General features: G+C 42.3%; 1 protein-coding gene across 1 annotated transcript; it reads right to left on the bottom strand.

The window, feature by feature from the left end:
• Positions 1-7,733: 7,733 nt before the first annotated feature.
• On the bottom strand, positions 7,734-19,575 carry LOC141103605 (torsin-1A-like). The gene is made up of 6 exons (XM_073593372.1): positions 18,423-19,575; positions 15,734-15,838; positions 15,191-15,456; positions 13,342-13,499; positions 11,620-11,744; positions 7,734-9,743 (listed from the first exon to the last, which is right to left on the bottom strand). Exons 1-6 carry the CDS (start codon positions 18,664-18,666, stop codon positions 9,496-9,498), a joined length of 1,146 nt encoding a protein of 381 aa, XP_073449473.1. The 5' UTR covers positions 18,667-19,575; the 3' UTR covers positions 7,734-9,495.
• Between the last annotated feature and the right edge of the window lie 2,944 nt (positions 19,576-22,519).

The raw sequence follows: 22,519 nt of genomic DNA on the forward strand, positions 1-22,519 counted from the left end.
AGAAAAAGGAAATCTACATGACAGCAATATGAACACTGCTATTGATGGTCTTCCTCTGAAAATGCTCATGATCTAGGTCGGTTTGGCTTGAGTACTTTACAGTGCCTTGAAAATTTTTTCATACCCTTTTGAAATTTTCCACATTTTGTCATGTTACAACCAAAAACGTAAATGCATTTTATTGGGATAGACCAGCACAAAGTGGCACATAATTGTGAAGTGGAAGGAAAATGATAAATGAACTTCAATTTTTTTTTTTTTTTTTTTTTACAAATATCAAGGCGGGGTATCAAGGTGGCATTGAGGTCGCCTCCCAGGATCATGTTGATTGTGCTAAATCGCTTCAGGCGAGAGATCACCGAGGAGATGAATTGCTGCTGATCCTGGTTTGGAGAGTATATATTAATTACAGTATAAATCATTTCCATATATGACAATTTAAGAAATATATATCTGCCCAATGGATCAATATAAGTATCAAGGACATCTGGGGTGAATGTGGCATGAAATGCAATAGAGACCCCTTTAGATTTTGCTGAAGGGTTGGTACTATGAAACCAGGTGGGGTATTGTTTATGGAGAAATTGTGGGATCGTGTCCGACCTAAAGTGAGTTTCCTGCAGGAGAAGGATTTGGGTACGTAATTTATGAAGAGAGTATTTGCCGTCTCTTTTCCGGGGTGTTAAGGCCCCTGCAATTTAATGAGGAGACTTTCAGGGAGAATAGAGTTGTCATAGGGAAAGTAGTTTGGGGGTAGGCAAAAATTAACATGGTTGAGGCCCGCTGCCTCAAAGGAGGGGGAGGGAGGGAGGGGTGAGGAGAGGGAAAGAGCGACATCTTGTGGGGAGAAGATAGAAGGTAAGTATGAAAGGCAGTAAAGAAAGAGTTGTGGAAGAGGAAAGAGAGAGCCAAGGCCTTAATGGCCTCACTAATAATGTTGTGGTCAATGCTATGGACGCTGAAAACCCTAAGTGAGGGGTCGTGGTCAATGCACAAAGGGGGCCCGCACACACCAGGCAACTTTTATATATTTTTTCTATGTGCAAAAAATGCTCAAGGCCCTGCATTGCCGTTTGTATGTTTAACAACTATAAATGAGTAACTGAAAGGAGCATCCTATAAAGATACAATACAATATGAACTTGACGGCCTGCAGGGTCACTTACTCAGCTTCTAGGTATAACAGTAATCTGCAAAAAGGCTGAGGGGGGAGGGGAGGTGTCAGGAGGAAACCTGTGGTGGGGGGAGGGTAACAAATGCAAACAGGTGTAACTCTCCTTTAAGAGGAATAGCATGTTTCTTAAGTGAAAAAGTTAAGACCTATATGTGAAAAATAGAGGTTAGATCATCAGTATAATGTCCGGAACCTGTGAAGGGAATTGTAGAAAATAACAGGAGTTAATCCGTCTTGCCCTGTCGGTTTAGAGCGTTTGTTCTTCTTGATTTGCTTTTGCCAGCCCGTGGCGCCCTGAAATCCTGGGGTGGCTGCATGAAGTGGCCAGTCTGGGATAGGGATCTGTGGTAGCTCAAAGGTTCCGAGGAACTTTGGGAGGTCACCAAGTGTGCGAAATGTCGCTGATTTCCCTTCATGGGATGCAAAAAGATTGAATGGGAAGCCCCAACGATACTTTATCTGTTTTGCTTGTAGGGCACCAGTGAGGAGTTTTAGAGCCCTCCGCATGTCTGTCAGCTTGGAGACGTCTGGGAGTAGAGACACTGGGGTACCGTTGAAGTATATGGCGTCTTGGGTCCGTACTGCTTTCATGATGGCGTCTTTAATCGCATAAAAGTGTACTCTGCAAATGATGTCTCTGGGGTGTTCCAGGTTAGGGTTCTTAGGGCCAAGGGCTCTGTGAACACGATCAAGCTCCAGAGGGGCATCTTTGTCCTTTTGCATGAGGTCATTAAATATGGCGATGACTGCAGGGGCTAGGTCTATGGTTTCCACAGACTCTGGCAGGCCGTGGATGCGTATGTTGTTACGTCTGGCCCTGTTTTCTTGGTGGTACATCAGTTGCTGGATCTGCAGTGTATGTTCATGTAAAATGACTTCATGTGTTTGTAGTGTGGAGGCAGTCTCCTCCACACTATGCTCCACTTCTTCCAGCCTGTTTGTTACATCTCATGTGCTTGGCCACACCCCCGCATCACACTTTTCACATATTTGAGTAAAAAAATTTTGAAAATCATTTATCATTTTCCTTCCACTTCACAATTATGTGCCACATTGTGTTGGTCTATCACATAAAATCCCAATAAAATACATTTATGTTTTTTGGTTGCAACATGACAAAATGTGGAAAATATCAAGGGGTATGAATACTTTTCAAGGCACTGTAAGTACTGAATGCAAACCTGTGCCTAAAACAAAATAAAGCCGACCATATAAGCTGTTGTCACTGCCAGCTACGGCAGGAAAATGTCACTTTAGAGGCGGTATTAGAACTATCGCACAACATTCCCCCCAATTGCATAATACAATGCCTGGTACCAGAACTACCAATTTGCAGGGCTAGGCATTGTCATAGGGGGAGTAGGAATTTTGTCTGTATATGTGCAAACTACAAATTATGGGGCCTCCATTAGAAAAATGTAATTGATATTAAAATCAAGTATGACTATATTTGGGACAATAGTTGGAGATCTGTCAGTACATTATTAGGGACCAGTACTGTGGATGGAGCTTGTCAGGGAGGAGGGGTCATTAATGCAGAATTTACATTCATTTTTTAGCTAATCACTGTCTTTACCAGTTGTTTTCAGCATCTAAGGGGCCCCTTTCACATGGGGCAGTTTGTGTGCCGGTCAGCAGGGGATCCACTCACAAGTCACCTGCTGAGGAGAGCAGGCAGATGTCAGGTCTGTGTCCAATCAGTTTATGCAGAACGAACGCGGACAAATACTGCTGTGCTCTATGGGCAACTGGAAGTAAACAGACTCTGCTGCCCATTTTCACCCGGCTACCTCCAATCTGCCCAACAGGAAGAGAATGCAGTCCTCCTCAGTTTGTTTTAGTGGACTGGATCGAACCCAGAGGTAGGCTGCTGTAAATGGACACAAGTTCATTTATAGCTGCTGGTCCAAAGGAATGCATGGACCAACCGATCAGGTTCTGCCTAAAAACCTTATCCGATTGCCCATGTAAAAGGGCCCTTAGTCTAAATTCTGTCCTCCCATCTTTATAGTAAACAAGTGCTGAAAGAGTTGGTCTGACATTCACAGACATGATGAGGGGAATTGTAGTTCCTGAACAACTGGAGGGGCATAGTTTGGGGACCCCTGCTCTAAAGGTTGCTAGGGGTTCCTTGCGCTGATAGTATTTTCTGCCTCTGAGATAAGTGACCACTGACACCAATGCGCTATTTAGCTTTATGTAAGAGAGGCATTCCTCCCAGTGACCATCAATGTAAGACGCATTCTTCCCACCGACGACCACACTAATGTACCATAAGCTATTATACAGCAGTAATTATTGTCAAAGGTTCCCTTAGACCTAAAAGTTATTTTAAGGGTTCCTCCATGATAAAAAGGTTGAGAAAGGCTAACCTACCAGTTACTTATTTTCATTCAGCCGCGGGTTCGCTTTAAGCCAAAGCATCCACATGACAACTAGGCAGTTAGTAGCCTCAAAGGACGATCAGGAATGACAGCTTGTATAATTCTTTAATGAGACTTATTTAGGATCCATGATTTGGTGTGTTGCATTAGAACAACTTATTCATTTTGAAAAGGCCGCCAATGCATGAAAAAAAAAATTCAACCTGCTTCATTTCTGTAAAGTAGCTCACCATAGCACTTTGTCATATGTTGGAGCATTATTCTACATGAATGGTATTTCTGTGCCCATGCTACTGTACGCCCAGGTGTGACGCTAGACTTTAAAAGCACTGCTAGAACCAGCAATTCTACATAATTCTCATCCATTGTATCATTTTTAAACAGCCCACCAGGATCTTTACAGTGTTTTTTGAGCAGCAGTCAGTGCCAGGAGGATTCATGAATATTTATTAACTATGAAACACTGTTTAGAAACTAAACCGATCATGTTAATGAGGTAGAAGATGGGATTTTAAAGGTGCCACACACAAGATACAATATAAAAAAAATCTCATTTTTTATTGCAATCATTAATTTTTTTTCCCAGATAAAAACATTACAAAAAAAAAAACATTCATACAGTACTTCTGCCTATGGCTTTTTTAGAGTATGTGATAGTATACAGATAAACCAAAAATAAATTTTCATTTGAACATTTCATATTGTCATACGTGTACACAGGTTGTTTTATTGAAACACAATTTTGTAGTTTAAACCCTTAATACAAATGAGCACAAATTATTTTGGGTGAACTGGGGGAGTCCCCTCACCTTGTTTCTTGACGCAGATAAATGCCTGTTAGGAGTCCAGCATCAATGCAGCACACAGATATCAGTGATTGCAGAGAGGAAAACAAGGGCTCAAGCACATAATATGCCTAAGGAAAAAGACACACCCTTAATTAATTATTTGATCCAAATATGCTATAATATCCCCCATGAAACCAAAAAAGGGGAAGCCGTACCTCTAACTGACACAAGTCAGTGAAAAATCCAGACAATGATGAGCCCAGAATTATTGCTCTCGCTCTAACGATTGCGGAGATTATTATTATTATTCAGGATTTATATAGCGCCAACAGTTTACGCAGCGCTTTACAATATAAAAGGGAGACAATACAGTTATAATACAATAAAATACAAGAGGATTAAGAGGGCCCTGCTCAGAAGAGCTTACAATCTAATAGATACCTCACATGTGTGATTTGAACACCGTTTATATATGCGGGCGTGACTTATGCATGTAGTTTCTTTGCTGCGCGAGCTCGCGGGGATGGGGGCACTTCATTATTTTTTTTTTTTTTTTTTAAAGTGACAATGTAAAAAAATGAAATAAAAATGTTATTACTTTTATTGCTGTCACAAGGAATGTAAACATCCCTTGCGGCAGTAATAGGTGGTGACAGGTACTCTTTATGGAGGGATCGTTGGTCTAAAAGACCCCCAATCCCTCCTTTTGCACTTCAAAGCATTCAGATCGCCAAAAACGGCAATTCTGAATACTGTCATTTTTTTTAAAATCGGCGCCATTGGCAGCCAAGTAAACTGGAAGTGACGTTGCTTCTGTGTTGTTTCCGGCTTTGTGCGAGTCTCTCACCCTAGCCGGCGGATGCGCCAGATATTGGCTCGTGTCTCCTGGTGGGACGGGAGGCCGAGGGGGGGGGGGGGGATAACCGCATCTGTTGTTATCCCTAAAGAGTCGACTGCCCGCTATAAAAAAAGGGTACCAGGGTTATGCCCGCAGCTGCATGTATAACTCTTTAAAGCCGAGGCCGCATATGTGCGTACGGTTGGCGCAAAGGGTTAAATAGAGTTCATAGTTTTTTTTTCTCTAATGTTATTATCTTAAAAAAAATTTTAACGATTACAATAAAAATTAAGATTTTTTTTTATATTATATCTTGTGTGTGGCACCTTTAAAATCCCATCTTCTACCTCCTCATTAATTGAGAGATGTGGTGCCTAGGGTAATTTTAGACACCAGATTTCTTTCTCTAAACCCATCATGATTTACAGAGATAGCAAGAGAGCCAGCTGCACAGGTGGGTCCAAGAATGAAAACTGGAAGAACTTCGCAGGTATGCTGTGAGTTTAAAGTAATCCTCTTATAGTTCACTTCAGTCTGAAAATGCTAAATACTTAGCTGTCCCTGGTTTCAGTACCTTATGAGTTGGTAACCTAAGACTGATATTTAGCCAGTAAAATAACATGTGAATACACTTCATGTATTGGGAAAGTAATTGAAGCATTTGATCAGCATGACTGCCAGGCAACTAGCAATTTCAGAAAAAAGTTAGCACTGGCCTATCATATATTCCCTATAGCACAGGTTACTTTTTTTATTATTTTAATTTTTTTAAAGGAAATATATATCTTTAAAAGGCATACATTGCCAGACAATGCAGCATTTTTTCCAATTGGCTGGAGTATAAGCATAATGTGGTTTTATTTACATTATTAATGCCTTGATTCTTGTGCTTTCGGGTAGGTCATCCCAATTATAATTCTCAAAAGTGGAATGAATATCCATAGAACATCTTTATAATGGGAATTGTGTCTAGTCACTGTGTGATCTGACTAGTACAGGGGTCTCCAAACTTTTTAAGCAAAGGGCCAGTTTACTGTCCTTCACACTTCGGCCCCTTTCACACGGGCGGACCGTTTAGGTCCGCCTGTCAGTTTTTTAAGCGAACCTGAATGGACACTCCATAGAGGTCTATGGAGCGACAGATGTCAGCGGTGACATGCCCGTTGACATCCGACCTGCTCCGATCCATCTTCATCTGATCCCCCATAGGGGAGAGCGGCGCTCTGACAGGTCAGTCCCTGCACAGTGTGCAGACACAGACCTATCATCTGCCTGCTCAGCGGGGATCCACAGAGCAATCCCTGCTGAGCAAAGCGTAGCCTATACACGGACACGTCCGTGTGAAAGGGCCCTTTAGGTGGGCCAGACTATGGCCGGTGCAAATAGAAAATGCCCCAGCATCAATGGGGGTAAATAATTCCCCAAGCTTTATGGTCAGTAGGGGTAAAAAAATTACAAAGCACGTGGTTAGTAGGAGAGATAATGAATGCCCCATCATTGGTTCTAGAGGGAGGAATAGTGCTCTATCATTGGTGTCAATGGATGAAATAGTGCTCCATCGGTGTCAGTGGGAGGAATAAGCCCCCACTACTCCATCGGTGTCAGTGAAATGAATTGAAAAAAAACGTCAGCCTTGTTGATAGTGAGAGGAATAATACCTCATATCAGTTGAAGGATTAGGGACCGAAGGGCAAGCAAAGGGCCACATCCGGCCCGCAGTTTGGAGACCACCAGACTAGTAGATCAGCTACAGTGCAATATTTCACAGATCAGAGGATCATAGTTTGGCTAGTGATGCAGCCGTTTTCCAGTACATTGCCTTTTAACCCTTGGTTTTGAGAGTTCAATTCCCCACTTTTGATTATTTAATATTGTGAAATTGGACTTTGGCTGACTCTATAAATACAATTTGTAAAGTATTAAATACACATTGTAGTGGGTTACAAGCCAAGGACTCTGGACACAGGCCATTCAGGAGAATAAACATTGCTCACTATAGGAATTTTAAAGAGAACCTGTGTATTTTCAATGCAAAGCAAAGCAAATAGGTTTACTTCTGTACTCGTAAGGCCTCATGTACACCGCTGCTGGTAAACGGATGTTTAGGAGCAGTTAGGCATTTTTTGCAACTGCTCCTGAACTCTCCTCAATGTTATCTTATCAGTACATTTATTTATTTATTTCAGGTACTTGTATAGCGCCATCAATTTACGCAGCACTATACATTGTACATTCACATCAGTCCCTACCCTCAAAGAGCTTACAATCTAAGGTCCCTAACTCACATTCATACATACTAGGGACAATTTAGACAGGATCCAGTTAACCTACCAGCATGTCTTCGGAGTGTGGGAGGAAACCGGAGTACCCGGAGGAAACCCACGCAGGCACAGGGAGAACATGCAAATTCCAGGCAGGTAGTGTCGTGGTTGGGATTCGAACCAGCGACCCTTCTTACTGCTAGGCGAAAGTGCTACCCACTACACCACTGTGCAGCCCACTACACCACTGTGCACATGTACACAGGGTAGTTTCTAGGCAGTTTAGTTTATAGGCCTTTTTGGGAAAGCAAAAAAATGAGTTCAGAAGTCTTTCTACAAAAACGCAAACGCGGCAAAACGCCACTATGCGTGGCACGTAAACACAGCAAAACAGACGTTTTAAACGTGGGTTACTATCTGTCAAGTTAAATCGTTCAGGAGAGGTTGTAAAAATGTCGCTTGTACATTAAGTCTTAGAAGTTAATTGGCAGTAGGAGGATTTAAGGGTTAATTTTCTTTTTCTTTTTTGGAGGGGGGATTAAATGGTTAATTTCGCATAGGACTTTTTTTTTTTTTATATATAGTTCAGGATGCTGCTGCTGTTAAATGTATTTCCTAGTTGCCTGCATTATAGATATGTACGTAGGTTTATGTAGTTCTGCAGTATACAGAGATGCACACATTATGCAAGTTGGAGATGATTATCATCAAATGCTTTCTGTTGTAATTCTCTTGTGTGCAATAAGGGTCATTTAGACCCACCTCTGACCCGAGGTGCAAATACGTATAGTGCATGAACTTGGTGATCTGGCTCCAGTTCCAGAAGTAGACAGCGTGGACTTTACACCACGCCAGAGCCAAGACACACATTTCTTGCATCATCAAGAGTGACTGCTGATCAGGTGGCCTCTGTGAATACCGGATGTTCTCGTTAACCAGCTCAATGGCAAGACTGTAAATGCTGTAGGTAAGAAGTAATATACACTGACTGACACGTTTTTAAAGATTGTTTCTGATAAAAAAAATTTTATTGTAATAAAATAATAAATAGCATTTATAGAATACTTGTAACAGTTTAATAAGTGACATATCATAAAAAAAACATTCATTACAACCTCTTAGTGTTTTCTACGCAAAGGTTTTTCTTGCTTCTTGGTTACATTATCTCTTAAAACAAGTGCATTTTTGACAACCCTTTCTTTGACAAAAGTAAGAGAATATTTGGCTTCTGCCTTGTTCAAAGAGTAGCTGGATGCGGTATAAACCTGGTTCTGCTACTGCAGGAAGTAAGGAGTCAATGGGCCTGATCCAGGCAATGTAGACCACACAGCTCAATATGACCATTTTCCTGAGTAGTTTGACTTGTGCTGTGGGGCCCATTTCTTTTAATATCACTGATTGTTAACATATGCAGCAGGTTTGTAAACACCTCTGAACATTAATCCACTTGGGATCAAGTCAGAAGCAATTTGGAGCTTGCTTCACAGGTGTTCAGGGAGCAAAATGCCACCTTCTGAAAGCCCATCTTTTCTTTGATCCTCTGGCGGTATTGCATTGAAATTCTGTTGGATCCATGTGTTGTCATGGTCCCACTGAGTTGAATGGGGTGCAGTTGGCAAGCGGTACTTTCTACCAACCACAACTTGTTGTATAAAATGTACTGCACTGCAGCAAGGTATACAAACCTACCTATTAACGTAATGGTAGGCAGTGAGGGGTGGACCAGTAGCCTATTTTTCCTATCAAGCTGCTGCATGTGTGAACATGGCCTTAATGAGGTACTTCACTGTGTAAATTTCTTTTTTTTTTTTCTGTGGATAAGTGAACTATTCACAAACAAGGCACAGTTTTTCACTAAAGAAATTAAGTGAAATGTTGACCTTTCAATAAAGTATAATGCAGAATATGAGATAAGGGGTCAGGCTTCTCCTGAAGTCTTTCATAACGTAGCAGCAAGTGATGTCTATTGCCAAGTTTCTGTGTGTCCGATTTCCAGGCCAATGAAGCTTGTGGCTTGTAACGTAGCCTCAGAGACCCTAATGTCCACATATCAAGGCTTCATGGAATAGATTCTTTGGGCCACATGTTTACATCCATGAGCAGAGAAAACCCTCTCATTCTTTGGCACAAACACAAGCTCCTGGAGGATTTTCTCTAAAGAACTCTCTGTATAAGGTAAACCTTGAGCAGCAAAGACATCTCGAGCACACATCTTGACATGGGAGCGTTCCAAAGGCAAAAACAGCACAAAGTCATCAATGAGACCCTCTTTCAGCAGTTGCCATGCAATGAGCTGATCTGTAAGGATGAAAAGCCATTCTGGTTAAAGTATCCCAGGCTTAAGATGTGTAAATATTTATTAGGATCTTGATAATGATTTAAACCGTCTATTAGAATGAAATCAGTCTGACTTTTACTGATCTACATGATTCTTCTGGATCAGAACGACAATCAAAAACGTTACATTTTCGGATGCTCATCTATGGCAGTTTTCATTATGCTCTGGGAAAATGTTTTCTTAAAGACCTTGTATGGACAGGCTTTGGTTGTGTCAATGGCTTCAGTTTGAGACTGTCAGTGTCCTCGCAAGCTGCTCAAGCAGTCCAGGGATTTGAAATCTCGACTCTTCTCTGTGCACATTTTCCAGGATGGACCAAAGCGATTCTGATTTGTCGGCGCTATCACCGTAAATAACTTTGCTCCATCCTGGAAGCGCTACACAGAGAAGAGCAGGGGTTTCAATTACCAGGACTGCTAGAGTGACACTGACAACTCAGCATTGCTGGAGGTAAGTACAGCAGGGTTGGGTTGGGGGTGAGGAGTGTGACAGTGTTAGCTCAGCTTTACAGAAAAAAAGAAAAGGTGACCTAACTATTTAAGCCGGTTTTACAATCCCATGGAAGCGAAAAAAAAGGCTGTTCAACACAGGATCTTAAAGTCAGTGTGGCGTGGCTTCTTTATCATGGGCCCACTGTGATTGGCTCTCACAATAGTCATATGATCAGGAGCCTACCCTCCTGGCCCCCGATAAGAAGTCTTGATTGAGAGCTGACAATGACAGATCAGTCAGTGTGCTGTGGGTGTTTTCGGCTCATAACCTCCTGCCACTATAAACGGTTATCTGCGGCAGCTGGGCGTTAAAGCCCACCTTTTTTGCCGACGCATATATGCGTCAAGTAGTCAATAAGAGGTTAAGATACTATCGAAAGGATAGAGGGAAGCTATTCCCGCTGGAAGACAGTAATTATTGCTAGCGGCTATGCCAGCCATTAGTGATAATTGCATGCTAAATCCAGCAGACTGGTTGTACCCAATCATCGATCTATCAACTTGGTACATTCAGCCTGCCTTTACATGGTTCAAATCAGGGCCGGTTCCTGCTGAACTGGCCGAGATTCAAACCATCTATGGCTGGCCTTAGTAGGGAAGACAGGGATGTCTCCAAAGCGAATTAAAGTGAATGTTGTTTAATATACAAATAACCAGCAGGGGGCACATTTCAGATAGCTGGTTACACACTGTTAGAGTTTTTCTTTGCCATTTAACTCATTGGCTGAATGAAAAAGAAAAAAAAAAAAATACAGATTCCTACATCCATACAAGCTCTGCAGCCACTGACAGGTAAAAGTTTTCCAGCAGGGCCCTTTGACAGAAGTTGATCTAATGATCAACTTGTTATGTCAAACTGGAAGGTCAACTAACTAATTGAAAATCGGCTGCTCCCTGCTGAAGGTGTGAATACAGACCTGAAAAGATCAAACACACAGCTGAATAATTATACATACATATATACACACACACATATAATATTATATATATATATATATAAAATTATATATATATATATATATATATATATATATATATATATATATATATATATATATATATATATATTTAGCTGATGATGGCCATCTTCTATGGCCATCATCAGCTAAATGACTTCTTCCTGAAAAATGTATAATCTGAATTTTCATTTTGCAGGATGAGCCAATACATTCAGTCTGTAGGAGTTGATGAATTGCAGAGCTAGTATTGAGCTTGAAAATTCCTGTATGCTCTGCAAGCACAGGGGTGTAAAATTGCCCTTTATTTTTAAAGAATTTTATCAAAATTATGTAAAATATCAGTATGTCAACATAAAAAAAAATATCCTACATATTTGTGTACATACCTCCGTGGTGCTCCACAGCAGCCTTCAATGGTTCTTCCAAATCATTCAAAGTAATCACCTCGCGATGTCGCCCAGCATGCCAAAAATTTAGTGTAATCTCATTGATTGTCTTGCTGCCAATACCACTGGATTAGGAAGAGAAAAAAAAAAGGGATTCGAATTTATATATACCATTTATACATACCATTTAGAGCTCCTAACAATTACAACAATCTGTAGCAATAGCACAGAAGTTTTATTATGGTTTAGCTGAATATTCTCACTATTTTGCTGTCAGGGACACACTAAGTGAGAGGAAATCTCCTAAGGCCCCATTAACACTTGCGATTAGGGCTACAGTTCAAATTCTATTGGCAGGAATCACAGGGCTCCTGCAGCCAGATTTACCATTCTTTGCAAATAGCTGCAGCAATTATAATTTAAACAAGTAAAACTTAAATTACAGTACAATGTTATTAGGCCTCATGCTTACTGGCTATTTAGCCTCCGTTCCATGAGACTTTGGTGAATGGAAGGCACAGCTGCACCATCCAGCCCCACTGGTGGCAGCCTGTCATGCTCTAGGGGAAGCTGAAAGCTGCTGCATCTGGACGGTGCACCGAGTGCTATTTATATTTAGAGTAATGCTTGAGTTCTGGGTATTCGCCCCAGGGCAGATACTGACCTAAATCTTAGCAGCACTGTGTGCGCCATACAGCTGCAGCAGCTTTCAGCCTCTCATAGGGTTTTACAGGCTGGAGGTAGAGGAGATGGACGAGGCACCTGTTAGAAATCATGGGGCCCTATACTGGCTCACCCCCACCCCCACCCAAGGTGCAGTAAACAGCGGCACTGACTTTATCCACCTATGCCCCAAAGATTAAAAAAAAAAAGTATCTCCTTTGCTCCCACCTCCTGGGTCCTCCTGTTGACCCGATGGGGCCCAAGGAAATGTAATTTAAGCACTGGTCAGAAAGTAGGAACGAGGGTGTGGTCTAGTCAAATCCATTTATTTGTTTTGGCAGAAATCAACAATAAAGCTGCACCGGCCCCCCCTGTTTAGCTGATGAGGCCCAGTACTACAGGACCAGTTGTACTGCCTCATCAGCCCTGCCTGTGATTTCTGCCCACACCTAAACACCAAAGACTCAAGCACTGGTACTAAATGTCCAGTGTGCAAGAGGTCTTAAGCTGGCCATAGATGGTGCAGTTTTCTTCCTTGCAACCACTGGTTGCAGGAAAGAAAAACACTTGCTGTGGGAATCCCTCCCACTGAGCTATTGTGTTCTCCCGGCAGGGGAGCTATCCCGGCCGGGAGAACACACAGTGATTATTGCTAGCAGCTATAGCCAGTGGCAATAATCACATGAAAGATCCGACAGGCTGGTTGTACCCAAGTTGATCGATCAATCAACTTGGGTACATTCCTCCTGCTCATACATGGTTCGAATCTGGTCCAGTCCCTGCTGAACCAGCCGAGATTCAAACCATCTATGGCCAGCTTTAGTGTACTCAAAAGCTAATGAACCTAATGAGCAACCAAAGGCATCCCATAGTGTAGGTAAACACAAACCTCAGGTTGTGACTTGAGTCTGACTACAATGTTATCCAATGTGCTATTAGATACTTGGTGGGAGGTAATATTTTTTTGAAAAAATAACTAGTACAGCGTGTCAGGCTTATCTATCCCACATCTTAGATTCATATTGTATTTTTAGAGGAAGTCAGTCGGTGAGGTGTTACCTGAGAAATATGAGGATGCTGCGGGTCTGGTGGTCACCTTTAAAAATGGGTAACAGAGGCTCCAGGAGGGCTGCTGGTAGTTTGTCCGCTTCATCAAATACAAACATGGGCTGTGCACAGTGAGAGGAAATCTGTGTGATCTGCTTCCCCAGCTGAACCTGAGAGTGAATCAAACAAAATGTCATCATACAGTCGGAATTTCTGCAGGTACAGAATCCTTCACTACCCATTACATCACATTAGTCTATAGCAGAGTTTATATATTCACATTTCATTCTCATAAATATCTCTGTTCACATCCTTCATCGAAGACTGAATTTAGGACACCTCAGTAGAGAAATTTTACAATTAGCCTAATCTATTAGTGTCTAAAATAAGATTTTTTTCATCCATGGCAACTAAATTCTTTCATTCTCCATCTGCCACTTTCCAGTATATGCTTGAATATGGCGTTTATGAAGGAAACCCATTGTTTCCTAAAGGGGTTTTAAATTCTTCCAACAATCCAGACAAATATTCCATTATCTTATCATATAAATGTGCCTAACAGCGCTGCTGCTAATTGTGACGCAGTGGCCCAGCATGGCCAGCCTGCAACAGGAAGGGCTGTTACTGGCAGGATCTCCAGGTAAGCAACTTTGCAACAGATTTACAAAACACAATATTCTTTAGAACACTGTATACACAACATACAGAAAAATAGAGTGATTGCATATAATTTAAACCTGTGTTTGTCAAGCAGGGTTCCATGAAACCCAAAAGTTACTTGGGGTTCCTTTAGCAGTTTTTGACTTTCATTAACCACTGACAATTTCTTTTAGCCATCTGCTAGAGATGCATTCTTCTCACCAACTACCAATGTAAGGAGCATTTTCCCACTGACCACCAGAATAATGGGGTAGATTTACTAAGGCTTGGTTTACACCTATGCATTTTTTAGTGCGTTTTCAGTTTTGCAGAAACACAGTACAGTCCATTAAACATGGTTTCCTATGGGTCATGTTCACATCCAGGCCTAAAACTGAGTGCAAAATCTGGTGCAGCTCTGCATAGAAACCAGTCAGCTTCCATTTTTTTTTTTTTTTTTTTTTTTTTTTTTTTAGTCAAAGCTTAATTGAACAAGTTGGAAGCTGATTGGCTACCATGCACAGCTGCACCAGATTTTGCACTCTACAGTTTTAGTAAATCAACCCCACAGTGTTCCCTCTCCCACTGTTCAACAGTGTAAGGAGGCTCTTCCCCCATTGACCACCAATGTAAAGGGATCCTTCTCCCAGTGACCAAAGTAAAAATGTACTTCACTGACTACCAATAGGGATAAAACTCAACTGACCACTAATGTGAGGGAACATTACAGCTTTCACGGTCTTTTCTGGCCACAATTATTAGTTTGAATCAGATTACTGAAAATAATGTCGCATAGAGCAGCCCAGGGTGTTACACACGCTAAGTACACCACATTCCTAATTCTTATGTCTCAACTTACTGTCCATGCAAACGTACCATGAGATGTTGGTACAGTAATTATTAGTAGGGGATCCTTTAGACCTGTTATTTCAAGGGTTTCTTCATGTTAAAAAGATTGACGAAAGCTGCTTTCTGCTATTCAGGACTCCAGCAGCCAGATCATTGCACGCGAGCTTCCCCTGCTGCCTACCCACCATTGTGATTAGTAGATGACTTCAAACTCCAATTTGAAGCTTTTCTATTAAAGAAGTTAGATGAGGATTTAGGTCCAGGAACCATGGGAAACTCACAATTGTAGTTCCAAAAAGTCAGTCAATTTAAATGATTAGCTTTTACAGACCACTATAAAGTTTGGGTAAACTTGGCACCTTTAGAGAGTTACCTTGTACGCCTCCATGTGTGACTGGTGAGGGAAGTGCAGCTGTGGAATGAACACTTTGGTGCACCGGTTCCGGAGCCCATTCTGGTAAAGATTCTCTGCAATGACACGGACAGCAAGGTTCTTGCCAGTGCCTGTCCATCCATGGAATGAGAGGACCTGGGACTTTTTAGACTCATCTTCCTGCAGGAACCTCTTAACAGAAGATAAGATCTGCTTCACTGCCAGATGCTGGCCATGTACCCTCTGCTCCAGATCCCACTGCAGGCCTGTGATTGGAAGAAAAAAGTGAAATGTCAGCTTTTTTTTATTAAGCCCTCTATAGCTGATTGGCTGCATCTCTGAAATATTCTGTTTATTGTAGAAACCACTGATTAGAAATGCTTTGGCATCTTACAAGGTTTGCATTATATCTGCAATCATTTTACAAAATAATTAATTATTTTACCATCTACATAGAACCTTTCCTGGCTTATGAATTGACATGTAACTTCTAATCTAATCTGTAAAGATTAAATCTTGTGTGGATGGCCATGTTCTCCTTACCTGTGAGGTTGTTGAGAACAGTCCCTTGTGTAGGATCAGTGAGACTAGTCACTGTTGTGTACAGGTCAGCCAGGGCATTCCATCCAAAGCTCTTCCAACTCCAGTCTGTAAAATAATGCAATAGACAATATTAGCACATGGGTGATCAAGAGAGTGTTATGAACAAATCATATAGGGACATATAAACCGGTCTAAAGATCTGACACCTAGAAAGTTGGTTAAAATGATTACAGTTTCCTAAGACTTTATAAAGCTACACAAGACATTTTCAGTAGCCTATCGGTGCTGCCAGTGACTGCAGTGTATCTTAAAGTGGAACTTAAGGCATTTTACAATAGGAAGCAAGCAAGTAGGCTAGTATAGCAGGAGAGACATGAAATATCTCTTCTGTGATAATACACTTACCTCCTGGCTCAAAATTGTCTGCAGGATGTAAACTGAGCATGTGCAGCTCAGCTAACAGTTCAAGCATGGTCCCTGTGTGCTGGGATGACTGATTCCTGCACCGGACCAATAGAGTTGGCCAAACACTGGCACCTGGGGAGATGCCAGTGTTGCCAACCGTCAGTATTTTTACTGGCAGCCAGTAAAAAACAGGCAATTTTCTCCTGCCAGTAAAAGTAAAAGGTTGCCAGTAAAAAATATGGCTGTGATGCTCGGCTTGGTCCGGAGCCAGCTGAGACCATCCGAGTGCCTGCTACAGTGTGGTCGGGTGGCTCTGGTGGAGGCGGTACCTGAACATGTCATGTGATGTTATGGTGCAATGGAGCCAAGTAGAGCAGCCTGAGCCTTGTGTGCGGGTCTGCGGTCTGGGAGCAAGGTGGGCTGGGATCAGGACTGTCATTACTGTTTAGACTGGAGTGGACTAGAGGAACCACTTGGCTTGGAGAGAGACTGTCGCTGTGACTCAGGAGGGGATGTGTGGTGTCAGTGAGGTCTCATCATCATCTGTGCTGCTGCACACTGCTGTCAGTGTTACTGTGAGAGTCAAATTTATGTGTGTGTCGCCCATTCAAATTTTTTGCCCTCCTGAGTCCTGTCCCTGAGCTACTTACTTACTACATTGAAAATAAAATAAGAAATATGTTTTTTGCCTTATTATCTACCTTAAATTAAATTGATAATTGCATATTGTATTTGTTTGTAGCCTAAATACTGTAATTTGCACTTAAAACTGTAATTTTGTAACTTTTGGAAATGCCAGTAAAAACGTGGCTGTGCCAGTAAATTTTGGTTGTTGTGTCAGTAAATTTCATCTGGTATGTTGGCAACACTGGGAGATGCCAGCGACAGAGGGGCCTGGACTATTAGAAAGCAGGTACATAAAGTGTCCTTAGGTTCATTTTTTTTTGCAACAAATAGCACCCCAGTGGTGTTTTTACTGCCGTCTGTGTCCCTACTAAGGAGGTTCAACCTCTCTATGTGCTCTAGTGATTGTAATTGGAACTGGAAACCATCCACATTTTTGAGTTGTCAAAAAGAGGGTAAATCTTCAGTATTAAAACAAAACACAGGGTGTCCTATGATGAAAGCTACACATATTACAGCATAAATTATTTATAATTCATAAATTATTCAAAAACATAAAAAAGTGCATACAGTACCATATCATAATAATTAAGTCATTTGTTTAAAGTTGCTAAGTTGGACTTTATTAATTGGGATTTTTTGTTTATTTGCACTGTACACTTTATGGATTTATATGGTATACACTTTTTTATGCTTATAATTGATATATTATGCACAGATATGATTTATGAGATTCAAGAAATTTATTATATGACAGCGCAACATAACTTTATTTATTTTGTTCATTTATATCAGGTGTGATGGTATAGTGAGTGCGGCAGTCATTAATTGTTTACAGTGATTTAATCTTACAGTGTGTGGCACAATTTCATTTGAATGTGTTGAAATCAATAGTGACACTTCAACACAAAATGTTAGTTGTTTTATTTATATAGTTTATAAAATGCAGCATAAGCTGTTGGCACAATATAAATCCTGTATAATAATAATAGCCAACTTTTGCATATAAATGGAGCACTGCATGATCATTCAGGATTAATCACATGCTACTTGTGTAATTTATATAATAATGTCCCATTAATGAGCCATCACTGATTTAAACAAGTTAAAAAAATCAAAAGTTGAAAGTTAAAAAAAGTTAAAAGTCAGCAGCTGCAAACACTGTAGCTGCTGACTTTTCTCTGTCCAGGGAACCCGCAATGTTGGCCCCCCGAGGCCGATCCGTCCATCAGATCAGGTGCAGGTGCTGCCATTACAACTAGGGGGAAACCGGCAGTGGAGCCATGCGGCTTCACTGCCGGTTTCCGACTGCGCATACACGAGTCGTGCGGTGCTTTGTGAATGGCCAGCTTGTCTTCTGGGGGACACACAGGTCCCAGAAGACAACGGGGGGCTCGCCACAGAAGAGGATGTTATGTCCTCGGCCCGGCTGGATCGGAAGTACTCTTAGTACTTCCAAAAAAAGGTAAGTTAGAAAGTAAATTTTTTTTTTTAAATATCCAAAAATGAGCGGTGGAGAGGTGGTCTTTCGTTTAAGGCCACCTCTTAAAATTGGGTGGAACTCCGCTTTAAGGTTTAGCCGTTTTAGTGAAAATGCCCCATGTGTAGCTCCAGCCTTAGATCAAGAATTAAAAAGAATTCACAATGTTACAGCACTCACCCGCACGCTCCATTTTCATCTCGTCGCACTTTTCCGGCCACAGCCAACACTGAAGTTCATGTACATACTCCCATGAAAGATGGGCCAAGTCTTGCATTTCAGGAGCACCAGAAAACCATTTACTGTCCTCTTCTGCATCCTTACTTTCTTGTGATACACCCTGCTCAGTACAACGTACCAATGATGAGCTGATCAATAGCAGCAATAGGGTAGTAGTTTTGTGCATGACAGCCATGTGCTGCATCTTAGTCGTGAATTTTAGATTGAATCCAATTTCTACAACCCTCCCTTTTATGCTTGTTTCGTTTCCCAGTGCTGTGCGTATAAGCCCCTAGCTATTTCCTTTCACTGCTCTTGGATTCCATGCTTTCAGTCACCGCTCATTACATCCTGTTAGACAACTTAGCTTGGCCATGTCATACTTTCACTAATTATATTGACTTTTTCCTGTCCCCTCCCTTTGTCACATCATTCTATTCTCCTCCCTCTTCAGGTATTTTCCTCCCCTGTCACTAGGTGTATATTGACCGGTGACACTCCCCTCCTATAGTGGATTGTTACTTTCCCAATGCTAAGACTAGCAGCTGATGGGCTGTTCCTGTGTATGAGCTCAGACAAGCTCAGTGGAATATTTCTGGATAGATCTGACTCATCGTTTGTTAACCCTGCCCATACTAAAGCTTGCTGGAGCTAGGAGGGAGGATTTTAATGCATTCACACTTTCCATACTTTTTTTTTTTTTATGAAATACACTGAGAACAGTTACAACCTGTAAATGTCGGAAAGAACAGATAATTCAGACACAATACTTAAAGTGGAACTATAGTCAGAAAATCAAGTCCTGACAGATCACTTCATGCTGGCTCCTATTACAGGTATAGCTACACTATATTACCAAAAGTATTGGGACACCTGCCTTTACACGCACATGAACCTTTAATGGCAACCCAGTCTTAGTCCATAGGATTCAGTATTGAGCTGGCCCACCCTTTGCAGCTATAACATCTTCAACTCTTCTGGGAAGGCTGTCCAAAAGGTTTAGGAGTGTGTCTATGGGAATGTTTGACCATTCTTCCAGAAGTGCATTTGTGAGGTCAGGCACTGATGTTGGATGAGAAGGCCTGGCTCACAGTCTCTGCTCTAATTCATCCCAAAGGTGTTCTATCAGGTGGTGTGGGCTCTTGGAAGAAGCCCCTGGCCCCCTCATTTGCACTAGCAGCCCCCCAGCCATACAAGGCGTCATCCATGTCCTTACATTAGGAGGTGGTGCTGGATCCGGGGTAGGGCTCCTGGAAGCTGCCCTTCCACCTGCTGCAGCTTGCAGAGGGAAGAGCCAGGCCATTGCTTCTCCTCCCGGCTGAACAGGAAGTGGGACCCGAGACCCGATTGGCTACGAGTCCTAAAACTCCCTGGCAAATTGGGTCTCAGGACCCTCTTCCTAATTGGCCAGGAGGAGAAGCAGGAAGACATTTGCTAATGTCACACAACTGGGTGTTCTCAGGGTGCAGTGCTCTGCGCCCCAAGCCCACCTTTTTTAAAGCCAATTAGAGCCTCGGGCTCTAATCATGTGCTTCAAAAAAAAAAAAAAAAAAAAAAAAGGCCCCATTAAAATCCATGTGTCCAGCACCCTGCATGTAGATTAGGGGGGCGGCGCCCCTGATGGAGTGGCCACCAGTGGTCAGGACTCTGTGCAGGCCAGTTAAGTTCCTTCACCCCAAACTCGCTCATCCATGTCTTTATGGACCTTACTATGTGCACTGGTCCAAATCATTTGGTGGAGGGGGGATTATGGTGTGGGGTTGCTTTTCAGGGGTTGGGCTTGGCCCCTTAGTTCCAGTGAAGGGAACTCTTAAGGCGTCAGCACACCAAGACATTTTGGACAATTTCATGCTCCCAACTTTGTGAGAACAGTTTGGGGATGGCCCCTTCCTCTTCTAACATGACTGCGCACCAGTGCACAAAGCAAGGTCCATAAAGACATGGATGGATCTTTGGAACTTTTTGGTTCCTAATTCTTGGTTAGCCAACACTAATCATTGTGTTCTATCAGTAGGGAAGGTTCCCCGCTGTCAGAGTACAATATTGCTGCTGGAGGCATCAACACTGACAGGACATACATTGGCAGTGAATGTATATTTCACATAATTTGTACTAGTAGGCAAACCTTCAGAGCATCAAATAAAAAGGTACAAGATATACTCACCAGACACTTTATTATTAGGTACACCTTGCTAGTATCAGGTTGAACCCCCTTTTGCTTTCAGAACGGCCTTAATTCTTCATGGCATAGATTCAACAAGGTGTTGGAAACATTCCTCAGAGATTTTGGTCCCTATTGACATGATAGCATCACGCGGTTGCTTCAGATTTGTCAGCTGCACATCCATGATGCAAAACTCCCATTCAACCACATCCCAAAGGTGCTCTATTGGATTGAGATCAGGTGACTGTGGAGGCCATTGGAGTACAGTGATCTCATTGTCATTTTCAAGAAACCAGTCTGAGATGATTTGAGTTTTGTGACATGGTGCATTATCACTGGAAGTAGCCATCAGAAGATGGGTACACTGTAGTCATAAAGGGATGGACATGGTCAGCCACAACATTCAGTTAGGCCATGGCATTTAAACAATGCTCCACTGGTACTAAGGGGCCCAAAGTGTGCCAAGAAAATACCCCCCCACACCATTACACCACCACCAGCCTGAACCATTGATACACGGATCCATGCTTTATCATCTTTACACCAAATTCTGACCCTACCATCTGAATGTCCAAAAAGTTGGGAGGTAGGGGGTCGCTTCCACCAATAAGCAATCAAGTCCTTATCAAATGCAACAGAAAAAAAAAAACAGCATTTTAATTTCAATTAAAAGGAAAAAAAAAAAAAACAACTGGACTGCAAGATGGGATATGGCACTAAAGGGGGTGTACCTGGGGAGAGGAGCTCTGCTGAGCCCTCTGAAGACATAATGGCATCAATGAAACATCAAAGAATTTCCAATTTAACTTTGTCCTTTTTTTGGCCCCTTGCACAAAGCCTATACAAATGCAATGTATCCCTCCTGGTGTTTTAGTGCTCCTGGAACAGGTGCAGCATCCAGCCCCTTTGCAGGTAGCCTGTGGCTGAACAGGGCTGTAGTAAATGGTACCGCCCAGCACTCCAGACCGTCATCCCTGGAAGCACAGGTCCTTAAAGCGGGATTCCGTCATTAAAAAAAATAAATAAAAGTCAGCATCTACAAACACTGTAGCTGCTGACTTTAAATATGTACTTACCTGTCCTGGGTGCCCGCGATGTCGGACGCCCAAGGCCGACCCGTCCCTAGGCTCTCGGGTCCCAGCACCGCCATCCTAGGTAAGGGAAACAGGCAGTGGAGCCTTGCGGCTTCACTGCCAGTTTCCTACTGCGCATGCGCGAGCGGCGCTTTGTGAATGGGACGCGATGTGTTGTGGGACACACACAGTTCCATAACACACCGCGCCCCATTCCCCAGAAGACAATGCGGGGAGCAGAAGACTGAAGAGGCAGATTAGGAAGACTGCCTAGCAACAGCCATTTCACGTAAGTAAAAAAAATGTTTTTTTTTCTTTTCCTCCATTTTTTTTAGGTATTTTTTTTGGTGCATTTTTTTTTTCAGGGTGGACCTCCACTTTAAATGCAAGTACCACTCTCTACATCATTCAGCCACAGCCTGCCATAGATTTTGACAGGCTGCTGCAGTGGGAGCACTAAAATGTCAGGAGGGACACAATGCAGCTGTACAAAGGATGGAAACAAGGAGAGGATCAACTCCTCCAGTTACCCTGGAACCAGGATCAACAAAGGAAGACTTCACAAGCATCAACAGCTGCACTTGCTGCAATCTGTCTGCATGTCACTGGTCTCCATGACAAATTTTGTGCATTTAGTGTTGTCATGCTAAGAACATCTCCTAGCCAACCTCTGGACAGGTATAGGCCCCATTCAGAGCTCTCCAGTGTGGGAATGTGTGCAGTGACATTCATGGCAACACAGAACTGATGCACATGAGTTTCAGCAAATCACAATGCACAGAAACACTATACAGTGCGTTGTAGTATGCTGTATTGTACAA

The sequence above is a fragment of the Aquarana catesbeiana genome, linkage group LG07, assembly GCF_042186555.1.
Source record: "Aquarana catesbeiana isolate 2022-GZ linkage group LG07, ASM4218655v1, whole genome shotgun sequence".
Classification (NCBI taxonomy): Eukaryota; Metazoa; Chordata; class Amphibia; order Anura; family Ranidae; genus Aquarana; species Aquarana catesbeiana.